The sequence below is a fragment of the Salmo salar genome, chromosome ssa10 (assembly GCF_905237065.1).
Source record: "Salmo salar chromosome ssa10, Ssal_v3.1, whole genome shotgun sequence".
Lineage (NCBI taxonomy): Eukaryota > Metazoa > Chordata > Actinopteri > Salmoniformes > Salmonidae > Salmo > Salmo salar.
In genome coordinates this window covers 16,903,924-16,916,685 of record NC_059451.1, presented here as the reverse complement: position 1 = coordinate 16,916,685, position 12,762 = coordinate 16,903,924, and the positions used below count along the sequence as shown (strand labels likewise).

Sequence of the window (12,762 nt, the reverse complement as noted above, 5' to 3'; positions counted from 1 at the left end):
TGGGTTCTCGGTCACCTCTATGACCAAGGTCCTTCTTGCCAGGTGCTCAGATGGCCAGCTCTAGGCAGAGTCTGAGAAGTTCCATATTTCTTATATTTCCCAATGGAGACCACTGTGCTCTTGGAAACTTTCAACACTCTAGAAATTGTTTTATACCTTGCTCCAGATATATGCATCATTACAATTATAACTAAGAGATCTACAAACAGATCCTTCAACTTCATGGTATAGTTTATGCTCTGACATGGATTGTCAACTGTGGGACCTTATATCGACAGGTGTGTTTCTTTCTAAATCTTGTCCAAGCAATTGAAGTGGCCACAGGTGGACACCAATCAAGTTATAGTGACATCTCAAGGATGATCAAAAGAAATTGGGGTGTGAACACTTACACTACCAGGCAAAAGTTTTAGAACACCTACTCATTCAAGGGTTTTTCTTTATTTTGACTACTTTCTAGTAAAAATACGCCATCCCATCTGGTTTGGGCTTAGTGGGACTATCATTTGTTTTTCAACAGGACAATGACCCAACACACCTCCAGGCTGTGTAAGGCCTATTTTACCAAGAAGGAGAGTGATGGAGTGCTGCATCAGATGACCTGGCCTCCACAATCCCCCGACCTCAACCCAATTGAGATGGTTTGGGATGAGTTGGACAGCAGAGTGAAGGAAAAGCAGCCAACAAGTACTCAGCATATCTGGGAACTCCTTCAAGAGCGTTGGAAAAGCATTCCAGGTGAAGCTGGTTGAGAGAATGCCAAGAGTGTGCAAAGCTGTCATCAAGGCAAAGGGTGGCTATTTGAAGAATCTCAAATATAAAATATATTTTGATTTGTTTAAAACTTTTTTGGTTACTACATGATTCCATATGTGTTATTTAATAGTTTTGAGGTCTTCACTATTATTTTACAAAGTAGAAAATAGTAAAAATAAAGAAAAACCCTTGAATGAGTAGGTTTTCTAAAACTTTTGACCGGTAGTGTATGTAAATGTGATATTTCTATATTTCCTTTTCAATACATTTGCAAACATGTTTTCACTTTGTCATTTTGGGGTATTGTGTGGAGATGGGTGAGTTTGTTTTTTGTTTTTGTCCATTTTAAATTCAGGCTGTAAGACAACAAAATGTGGAATAAGTCAAGGGGTATGAATACTTTCTGAAGGCACTATACTCTCTGTGACTCAGACTGCCGTTGGAATAAGCTGCTGCAAGTACATGGGATATTCCACAGGAGCCTAGTCACAAACAGACGTGGACATGCAACCAACACAACACCTCACTTCTAAAGGGGGCTCCCGAGTGGCGCATCGGTCTAAGGCACTGCATCTCAGTGCTAGAGGCATTACCACAGACCCTGGTTCGATCCAGGCTGTATCACAACGGGCCGTGATTGGGAGTTCCATAGGGTGGCGCACAATTGGCCCAGCGTCGCCCGGGTTAGGCCGTCATTGTAAATAAGAATTTGTTCTTAACTGACTTGCCTAGCTAAATACAGGTTAAATAAAACATTTAAAATAATTATCTCAGTTATTTCAGTTACCCATGCCTACCTGCTAATATCCAGCCCTGTTTATGTTTATTGTGTCCAATAATTTTCAGTTCATCATTTGGTTACCACTCATGCTTCTGCTCACCACATTCACATCATTGAGGTCTAGCAGGAAGCAGCAGCTTATGAAAAGGTAGTCAAATGGTTTTCATCTGAATCACATGTGAGCTGGCTGCTCATTATGGGATGTATCCAATATCACCACACATTACTCATCAGACCGGGTTATTCTACAATAGAACTTGGTAATGTTCATAGTCTAAGCAAAACTTACCTATACAGTCATGCAATAGTATTGTTGGCATATACTAATATAAGAGATGAAAACAGACTAATAGGATCAGGAGAATGTTCTAGCAAAGACAGAGAAGGTCCAGTGTGGAACTGGACATGAGACAAGTTTGGACAAGGTGAGACAAGATGAGGGATGCTTGCCAAAGACTGAACCCAACTAGGAGAGAGGAGGCGGCATTCTGACACTCCATTCTCTTCAGCAGCCACAAACGTCAGGACCCGCATTTCCTGTGCGTATAAATCATATCCACAGCATTAACTATAAATAATCTATTCCTACTCATGGCTTAATGAAGTTGTGCCCAAAGCACAGCATTGGAAGGAGGGCTGCTTGTTGGCATTAGCGGAAACTAAAATGATGAGATGCTAGTTAGAGGATTTGGAAGATTATACAGTATACATAGTTTTTGTCTAAACAGATTTTTACTGTGTTATTAGTTGCATATGTTCAATTCATCGGGCCACCACGCCGTCCTATAAATACGCCTGACTCAACGTTCATTAGACGTTGCCTTTGAAGTGTTTTAAACATTTGGGCCTGACATTATAAACAGACTTTGTTTCCGCGGTGAAGGGTTTGTCGTCATGCGTTTTCAAATGTCAGATACAGAATTAGTCATATTTCCATTTTGCTTCTTTAAACTGGAGCACTGAGACTAACGTGAACGCGAGTCCCCGGTGTACAAACTATGTAGCTAACATAATGGTCTCTCTTACATACTGCCATCTGTTGAGTGTGGTGTGGTGTGGTGTGAGCCGCACGTGAACGTGTGTGTGTGGTGTGAATGCCTGTAGTGGTAATAAGTCTGTCACAGACCAGAAGACCTCTGACTTCACCTGTGCTGAGAAGCCATGTGTTCTTCATTAAAAGAAACCCTCTGGCCACATCATTCTAGCCTAACAGTCATAGTCCAGTCACAGTCATGGCTATATCCACAGCTACGTCACTGAGAAACATCCTAATACCAAACAAAGTCATAAAAACTTCAAAAACCAAAAAGCTCCCACGACTTCTAAGATTCAGCATAGCTTGTGGTAACAAAGGGTGACACAAAACCACCACCAAGATAGGATGAAAGAGCTGTGTTAAAGTGTAACTGGCCTAAAAGCACACAGATGTGTGTGGGTGCTTAAAATGAAACTGTAACGTCTGCGTCCAACTCACACTCCCAAACATTTAGATCCCTGGAACGCAGCCCACTTTCCAGCTCACTCTCCAGATCCCAATTACCAGAATTCTAATCACCTGTTCACACACCTGCATGTCATCATCACACACTATTTAGTTCAGTTCCTTGCACCCCATCACTGTGGGAGTGTTGTTTGTTTTGAGATAATAGTTTTTGCATGCCTCACTCACAACTCTTTTTGCCTATTCCTTGCCTGTACTGTTGTAATTTTGGACCTCCCGTGTATGACCTTCTGCCTGCCCCTGGACCCAGCTACCTGCCTACTCCTATGATCTCTTCCAATAAACACCTGCTGCGCTCTGCACTTGAAACCAGCTCTGTCTCCTATCGTGTTCATTACAGACACATGGACAATTCCAGGGTAAAGGAATTGCGCTGAGACTCACTTTCAATTTATGCCAAACAAAATCCATTGATTTCAAAGTTTAACAAACCATACAACTCTACCGATAAGGACTACTTTTAACAACTTGAACAGAACATTTTACAAAAACACATTTACTGGAAGAATTGTGCAGATCAAAGTTTGGGAACAGAATTTCATTTTTTTTTGTGTTACCACGTTTTCCAAAAACTCTTAAATATCTGCTCCGAATTAAGATAAAAAAAATGTCTGCAGAAAAAATGGGGTGTCAGCTATGACCTTACACCTGTTCTCTTTTGGTTATTGAACTACAGTAAGTGAAGTGGATTTACACCTGGTAATGGATTGCGGTAATGGAATTTCATCAGGTGTTCCTGATCTGTACTACCCAGAAAGGCATAATTATGGATATGAACGTTACTCTTCATGGTGATGTATCTTAAATAGGTACAAAAGGTATAAATATGCAATACCCTCCTTTGCATATTTGGGTATTTTTATATGCAATGGCTGTTATTTTAATGAGCTTTGCCCCCAAACAAGACCAAATTTGGGACCGGACCAAATCTAAACCAATCATAGACGTCTATGTTTTACAAGTTTGCACATCAAACACAGTAGAGTACAGTTCAGTACAATACAGTACAGTATACTGTACTCAACTCTAGTGTGCTCTACTGAACTGTACTCAACTCTTTTTGTTTTTACTTCACTGTACTCTACTGTGCTCCCACACTTGTAAAACATAGACATCTATGATTGGTTCAGATTTGGTCCGGTCCAACTGAGACAAATCTGAACGAATCATGGATGTCTATCTTTGGGCCATATCAAGGCCGGTCCGGAACGGACCAAAAATCAACATCTGTAGGTGTTGAATTTAAAACTGGTCCGGTCCGGACAATAACAAAAAAAAAACAACGTCTGTGTATGTTGGAATCAAGGCCAATGTTCATGGAAGTACAGTGTCAGTCGGTAAGGATGCTGGTTACAGTAAATGGAAAGAGAGGGGGTCATGGGTAGGTGTGAGTAAGAGCTGGGAGAGGTGACATTAACTGGAGAGAGAGAAGAGAGAGGCAGAGAGAGAGAGAAGGAGAGAGGGAAGGAGGGGTTGTCCAGACGGTTCTTTACACTCTTGCTTTGAACACCAGATGACAGAAACAGAAAGAAAACAGTTATGAGCTGAACATACAGTACCAGTATGCCAGTGGAAGGGAGGACTGTAGCAGGTGACCAAACTGTGGTTTGTGCCTACTATGATTTCTCATTGTAGCCAATTCACTTGCAGTAATTCCATTACAGATTTTTCTGAAATTCCGTTACCAGTTTAGTAACGGAATTTCAAGTTTTAATTTAATAATTCATAATTTCACTTAATTCATAAACCAAATAGATATCCCTAAAAACACAATAACTAATTGTTACGTCAACCTTTACTTGTTACTTCTGTGAACTTTCATTATCCTCCCTCCTGATGAAGGAGAGAAATTAGAAAATATCTTAAAGATATGTGGGTTTTTGGTAACAGAATTTCAAGGTACAGGGCAATGTTTCTAAAAATTAAACAAGGCAAGTCATCTCTCCAAAACGAAATATAAGTGTTGATATTAGTTGGCAGGGGTCTTTAATTCAGCATTATTGTGTTTTGATGTATTTCTAATACCTTCTAAGATGTTTTCTGGTAGATGTTTTCTATGACCGCTTTTCTATCTGTTTGACCAGAAATCAAAGCCTCTGCTTATTCCTAATATTTAGGATAGAACATGGTTGAAAAATTTATATATGCCTTCATTTCTAAAAAAAAAACGAACTCTTATCTTTCATTTGACATGCTCCTATAAACTTCACGTTAGTCTTCATTGGTCCTTTTACATGGAAATTATTACATGCAGCATCTGGGAGAATAGGTGAGAGGGAATAAAAACGTGGTGCATTTACCGCCTGCGCTTCTGGACAATGTCAATGGGCCGGTTGACTGCGCACGGGGATCCACAGATATTCCCATTCCGCACTGTGAACGACCGGTCCGTGGAGGGGGCCATGAATACACAGTTTGTTGGCAAACTCATATTTCTCCCCCCTTTATTCACTCCTCTCGCTCCCTCTTTTTCCCCCCCTTTCTACTTCTTCCTCTGCTTTCCTTAGTTTCCTTCTTCTTTTGAAAGCTACGGTGGGAACATTAGAGTGCTCTTGTCCGTCTCCTTTCGCGCGACCCCGCTGCTTTCCTCACGCCGCACCTGGTTCCCATTGCCGCTCAAATGAATGATATGTCAAACAGAGAGGACCGAAGATGCCGCAATTACAAGAAAAGCCAAAACAGCAAGACAATCCCTGCGAGAATCTGGGAGAAAGTCTGAGGCTTTGAGGGAAATCCTCCTTGGTATTTCCCACCAACATTCCTGTCAAAAACATTGAAAAATCCGCCTCTTGAAAAGCTGCTGTGTGTTTCAAAAAGTCAATTTTTTTCTCCCGGGTAACATCCTTAGATGTGGTTGTGGGACAGAACAAGTTCAGTTTGTCACCAAGCGCATGTTCAACAGTCGTAGAAGCAAGAGTGAAGCTCCCTTAAACTGCCAATATGGAATTCCTTTTCTATCCAGATGAAGGTCAAAATAAACAAAATGCAGATTAACTAGCTTGATTTTGTCCTTTCCATTCCTATGTCTGGCTCTCACTGTCTTTTTGAACAATCTCTACATGAAGGCTTGATCAGAAAGCTCTCCCAGTCTCCCCTCTGTCTCACTCCTCATCAGTGTCTTTCTCTCCTCTGCATTCTTCTAAACCCAGTCTTCCACCTCCAAGTCTCAACTCCCTCTGACAGCTGAAGACATGGACCCTGTTGAAAACTCAATAAGTGTCTGTTTGTGTGCAAGTCTCGTAATATATCATGTGTCTGTGCTAGTGTTCCCTTCCTGTGTATGTCAGTTGAACTGTGAGGTCAGAAAAAGCAGGGGCGGTCTCAGAGGCAGCATGGCTCCTGCCCTCTCAGTGTCTCCAGGTTTAACTCTTTAAATGCTCTATATACTATATACCATGCATCTAAATACCATAAATTCCTGAAATATGTGCCTACAGACATATTAATATATCAATGACATTGCTTAGACTTCTGTCTTTTTTCTTCAAGAGAGAAAAAGACACTATGACAGTAACACATTGAAGCGTGTCACAATAAAACTGAGAACAGTTTCTACTAACAAAAGCCCGAATGGAAGACAATGATTAGTTGAGATTAGTAGTATGGGGTGTGTTACTACTTGGCTGGAGAAAAAGCCTGCACCCATATCAGCCCTCACAGGGGGAGATCACCCACTCCTGTTTTAGCATGTTTACTACATGACAGCCCACACAGCGACAGGTCTTCACCTGATCCCAGACAAGAAAATCTCCAAAAGTCATCTGCCCAGACCTAGAGCCAGAGCCCAGATCACTAAGGTCAGAGAAAGCAGTGGACTGAAATGGCCCATGAGCTCACAAATCGTCACTAATGAAATCAGGGGTAAATATTTGTCCACTGGGGAAGAGGGCACAGAGCCCGGGGCAGCATGTTGGCAGACATGTCGGAGGGGAATTGAAAAGGGGAGCCTTTTGAATGTCACGCAAGTGTGAAAACATAGTGTTATAAAAAACACACATTTTTGTATTCCATTGCAAAATGTTTTCCGTTCAGGGCCTAATGAACACAACCCAGGTATATGACCTCTGACCTTCTCTCTCTGCTAAGGAGATGGGAACGACGACGACATAAATCTGTCACACACACCAATGACAGGCACAGTGCTGAACGATTAAAATAGAATTTCCCTGTCTGCAATCTTGCTGGTACTGCCAGCCATCTGGGGAAAACCGGGAGAGAACGTTTATCACAAAAAAACTAGATATAAAATACATATCCAAAGCTAATACCATAAAGCTCTACAGGGTTCAATTACATTTCATTTAATCAAATCTAGTCAGGGTTCAATTCAATAAAATCAACTCTGAATTGAAATGGAATTGGTCCGAACATTGAAGCCCTGACCTACAGTAAGAGACATTCCTGAAACGTCAACGAAAACTAAAGCCATCAGCAGCAGTGGAGCACTGAGGGTAAATACATTCCAGTTAGCATGACTGTTGAAGGCATCTTATAGATCTGGACAATCTATGATAGACAGGGACATACGTAAGCTGCATACATCGGACCCTCTGATCATTGCGCAACGTGCCTGACAAACGTGCTGGGTCTTGAAAAAGACACTGGGCTGGGTGGCTTTCAAAGAATGTGCCTCTGTGCCATGCCGCGTTCCCTCCGCTATGAGGAACCACATCTAGATCAGAGTGCTCCCTGCTATGCATTGTCACCCTCCGGGGACTGGCTGGAGTACCGTTGGGTAGGCACTGGATCACCATGTGCCTGCCTAATCGAGTTGAGTCGAGCGAACCGTACGTGCCCTTCATCCAAAAATCTAAGCCCATTATTTTGTTCAATTGCTTGACAATGGAATGTTTTATTTCTGTTGTTTTAATGACAAAGTCTAACTATTAAAAGGCTAATTATTAAAGGCTAATTATTAAAGGCTAATCATTTGGGTACTGATGTTCTAGCACCCTTTTATGGAGATCAATTCACAACTAACAGTACACCTACATAGGAAATGTGTATACTTTCTACATTGTGTTTTTGGAAAAGCATATTACTATTCTCAGAAATGTGGTTCATTTTAGAAAGTAAAGATGGACAGTTGACTAAGATCGCAAAGAGTCTTCCAAAAGTTACGAATGAAAACACTCACTGGAATTGATGCTACTCCCCTGAGATTCCTGTGAGTCTGCCTTTCAAAACATCTCACATTTCTAAACTTCTCAAAACCTCTTTGGAACTGACCTATGCTTTCATGTGAAACGTAAACCAAGAGGCTGTAACCAGTAGATGTCACTCCATACCAAAATACTAAATAATAACCTCGCCCTGACACAATATTCAATGGCCCTCTGAAACATCAAAACCATGGAATAATAAAACACACACCTCCTAGAGCCGGGCATGGAGGAATCAATAGGTTTTTGGGAGTAAGAGGAGGGGGAGGAGGGTGATGGGGAAGGGCGGTCATGCTGAATACATGGAGCTGGAGTAGTGACGCACATGAGCCACTGTTGCGGCCCCCCTGGTGGGGTCTGGGAACTATTCCAGGCTCGGGGCTTTATTTTGGGGGGACAGACCGGGACTGTTGTGTTATTGCTGCCTTGATTAGCATTCCAGTTCTCTTTGGGCTGCGTGGCTGCCTGGGAGAGCATGGGTCGTGTTCAGAAGGCACGAACGTGAACTTGTCCAATAAGAACACAGAGTGCAATGTTCTGTTTCAAAGCATTTTGCTACATTATGCATGCAACCACTCTCTCTCTTAGTGGAAAACTAGACTTGAAGGGGCTGTTTGAAACGTGAATGGCTGATCGAGATATGACATTGACGAACTCTCTGGTCTAACTGTAATCTCAGTCTGGAGATTCTCCAGTGCCCAGTGCTACCTGGATGACATGCTTTGGGTCTCTCGCAGTGTGGCAGTAGTCAGCAGATCAGACTGACAGGCACCCAGAGACACTGACGAGACCACAGCTTGTATTAGCAGTGATAGCAGTAGTGTCTGAACACCACTTGGGCACTGATAGAGGCTTTGGGGGGGTTGCAGGCCAGGGAGAGACAAGTTACAGTCCATGCTTCGTTAGTTGAAGCCTCTCATTATTGAGTCACACTCGAGGCAAAACCATTCAAAGGAATTGAAAAATAAACAATGTGGGGTCAGATGGTTGATGAAGCACCAACTTTGTGTTTTTCTTTGAAACATGTAACGTCAATCTCCATCAAGTACCCCACCACTGCCACCAAATGATGTGACTGGCAGTTGCCTGACCCCTTGTTTATTGTAACTGATTAAACAAATGGCATAACTGCTAAGCATGATAAAGTATGAGGGTTATTATGTGCCCTCTTCCTCAGTGCACATTTGAAAATGGCACCACTGTACTTCCCCTATAGCTTTGCATCTGCTGGAATGTGGGCAGCCCTCCTGTGAAGATCATAACTGTCGTGGCCATAGTTATTTGGTACTTCACATCGGTCAGTGGCTTTGGCATTGAATGGGCTCTCTCAAACGCTCATGTGATGATGACATCAGCACATCTGGAAAGCATTGGTGGGGTGGACCTTCAGGTATTGACCAAGACGACGGGGGTGTTCGGGGGGGGGTCTCAGAGGAATAGTGTGATGATCTGAACGTCTCCAAATGTCTGATCATATGATAATGTTATAAGGGATCCATATATCGTCTGGGCCATTGCTTAGCATTACACATAAAGTAAATAATGGAAGCATATGAGGGGCACAGAAGAAATGTGTGAACAGATTTGCACTATAGAGACACAGTACTAACAAAGTAAGATATTGAAACTCTATGGTAGCCCGGGAATGAAAAAAAAAACAGAATAGACGAAAACAAACAAATCACAAACATAATCCCAGAATACTGCCCATCTGAACCTGAGGGCACTTTCAGACTACTCTGCTCAGGCCTCTCTCAGTGGTGGTGGTGGTGGTGTTAGAATCTATGATCAGTGGGCGAGTTACTGGTGACCCCAGCCAACTGTTGATCTGCAGAGGCTAATACCACATTGTACCACCCATCCCAGTGGTGCCTCCCTCCTAATAGGAGACGTGTGGGTGAAAGCACATTCAGTATACGAATACAAACCAGTGTGCAGGAAGGCTCCATAGGAGTATGGTGTGGCTAATCACACACCCACTCGTAACCACACACCAATCACACACACGCACACAGTGAGCAAAGTGTGCTCCACCAGTGTTACTCACTGCACCCCCTCCCAGTTGTGAAATCAGCAGACAGGGTTGGTGCTATCGATCCTATTCTCCTTTCCCCCGGGCTGGTACAGCACAGTACACAGAGCAGTCAAAGTACACACGTACACCCGTACACACACACACACACACACACACACACACACACACACACACACACACACACACACGAGCTGTGACGGTCACAGAATTTTGGATGACGGTTATTGGTAAGCCAAATGACCGCGGTCACCGTTATAATCGTTTAAATAGCAAAAAAAAAAACTATATTTATTTATATTTTTATTTATCCTTTATTTAACTAGGCAAGTCAGTTAAGAAGAAATTCTTATTTACAATGACGGCCTACACCGGCCAAACCCGGACCGATGCTGGGCCAATTGTGAGCCCCCCTATGGGACTCCCAATCACGGCCGGTTGTGATACAGCCTGGATTCGAACCAGCATGTCTGTAGTGACGCCTCTAGAGCAGCGGTAAGCAGAGAGGAACTGGGTCTACAACAGACCCACATTTGGAACGCCTGTTTAATAATACCATCCTTTTGATATTGTCTCAAATTCCCCCCACCAGCACAGTAGCTAAGTTGAAACAGAACTGTATTTAACTTCTGGCTTCCTGCGGACTGTTTTTGTGCAATTGAAAGCAACGCTAGTGTATCTAATCCGTGTACACCCGCGTTACTAAAAACAGCTACTGTAGTACTGGCTGGCTTGCTCGGTCTATAAAAAAGTGGTCAGATGAAGCAGATGCTAAACGACAGGACTGTTTTGCTAGCACAGACTGGAATATGTTCTGGGATTCTTCCGATGGCATTAAGGAGTACACCAGTACATCAGTCACTGGCTTTATCAATAAGTGCATCGAGGACGTCGTCCCCACAGTGACTGTACGTACATACCCCAACCAGAAGCCATGGATTACAGGCAACATTCGCAATGAGCTAGAGCTACCGCTTTCAAGGAGCTGGACTCTAATCCGGAAGCTTATAAGAAATCCCGCTAAATCCTCCGACAAACCATCAAACAGGCAAAGCGTCAATACAGGACTAAGATTGAATCGTACAACACCAGCTCTGACGCTCGTCGGATGTGGCAGGGTTGCAAACTATTACAAACTATTACAGACTACAAAGGGATGCACAGCTGAGAGCTGAGAGCTGCCCAGTGACACGAGCCTACCAGACGAGCTAAATAGCTTCTATGCTCGCTTCGAGGCAAGTAACACTGAAACATGCACAAGAGCATCAGCTGTTCTTGACGACTGTGTGATCACGCTCTCCGCAGCCGATGTGACTAAGACCTTTAAACAGGTCAACATTCACAAGGCCGCTGGGCCAGACGGATTACCAGGACGTGTACTCCGAGCATGCGCTGACCAACTGGCAAGTGTCTTCACTGACATTTTCAACCTCTCCCTGTCTGAGTCGGTAATATCAACATGTTTCAAGCAGACCACCATAGTCCCTGTGCCCAAGAACACTAAGGTAACCTGCCTAAATGACTACCGACCCGGAGCACTAATGTCTGTAGCCATGAAATGCTTTGAAAGGCTGGTCATGGCTCACAACACCATTATCCCAGAAACACCAGACACACTCCAATTTGCATACCGCCCCAACAGATCCACAGATGATGCAATCTCTATTGCACTTCACACTGCCCCTTCCCATCTGGACAAAAGGAACACCTATGTGAGAATGCTATTCATTGACTACAGCTCAGCGTTCAACACCATAGTGCCCTCAAAGCTCATCACTACGCTAAGGACCCTGGGACAAAACACCTTCCTCTGCAACTGGATCCTGGACTTCCTGACGGGCCGCCCCCAGGTGGTAAGGGTAGGTAACAACACATCCGCCACACTGATCCTCAACATGGGGGCCCCTCAGGGGTGCGTGCTCAGTCCCCTTCTGTACTCCCTGTTCACTCATGACTGCACGCAGAGGCACGATTCCAACACCATCATTAAGTTTGCTGATGATACAACAGTGGTAGGCCTGATCACCAACAATGATGAGACAGCCTATAGGGAGGAGGTCAGAGACCTGACCGTGTGGTGCAAGTGTAACCGATGTGAAATGGCTAGTTAGTTAGCGGTGGTGCGCGCTAATAGCATTTCAATCAGTGACGTCACTCGCTCTGAGACTTGAAGTAGGGTTTCCCCTTGCGTTGCAAGGGCCACGGCTTTGTGGCGCGATGGGTAACGATGCTTCGTGGGGTGTCAGTTGTTGATGTGTGCAAGGGTCCCTGGTTTGAGCCCGGGTTGGGGCGAAGAGAGGGACGGAACCTACACTGTTACATTGATGCTGTTGACCCGGATCATTGGTTGCTGCGGAAAAGGAGGAGGTCAAAGGGGGGTGAGTGTAACCGATGTGAAATGGCTAGTTAGTTAGCGGTGGTGTGCGCTAATAGCATTTCAATCAGTGACGTCACTCGCTCTGAGACTTGAAGTAGGGTTTCCCCTTGCGTTGCAAGGGCCGCGGCTTTTATGGCGCAATGGGTAACGATG

The 12,762-nt window shown here is 43.8% G+C and overlaps 1 protein-coding gene across 7 annotated transcripts in view; it reads right to left on the bottom strand.

Moving 5' to 3' along the window:
• The window catches only part of LOC106613633 (cAMP-specific 3',5'-cyclic phosphodiesterase 4D), a 166,676-nt gene that overhangs the window by 57,484 nt on the left and 96,430 nt on the right, over window positions 1-12,762 (bottom strand). The window contains exon 1 of one of the 7 annotated variants that reach the window (XM_045687400.1): window positions 5,339-6,368. The exons of 5 other annotated variants lie outside the window; for them this stretch is intronic. In XM_045687400.1, coding sequence (XP_045543356.1) covers window positions 5,339-5,469 — 131 coding nt within the window. In that variant the 5' untranslated portion in view covers window positions 5,470-6,368. Of the gene's footprint in view, window positions 1-5,338; window positions 6,369-12,762 lie in introns of those variants that run through there. One more of the 7 variants, XM_045687401.1, reaches the window with a different exon arrangement.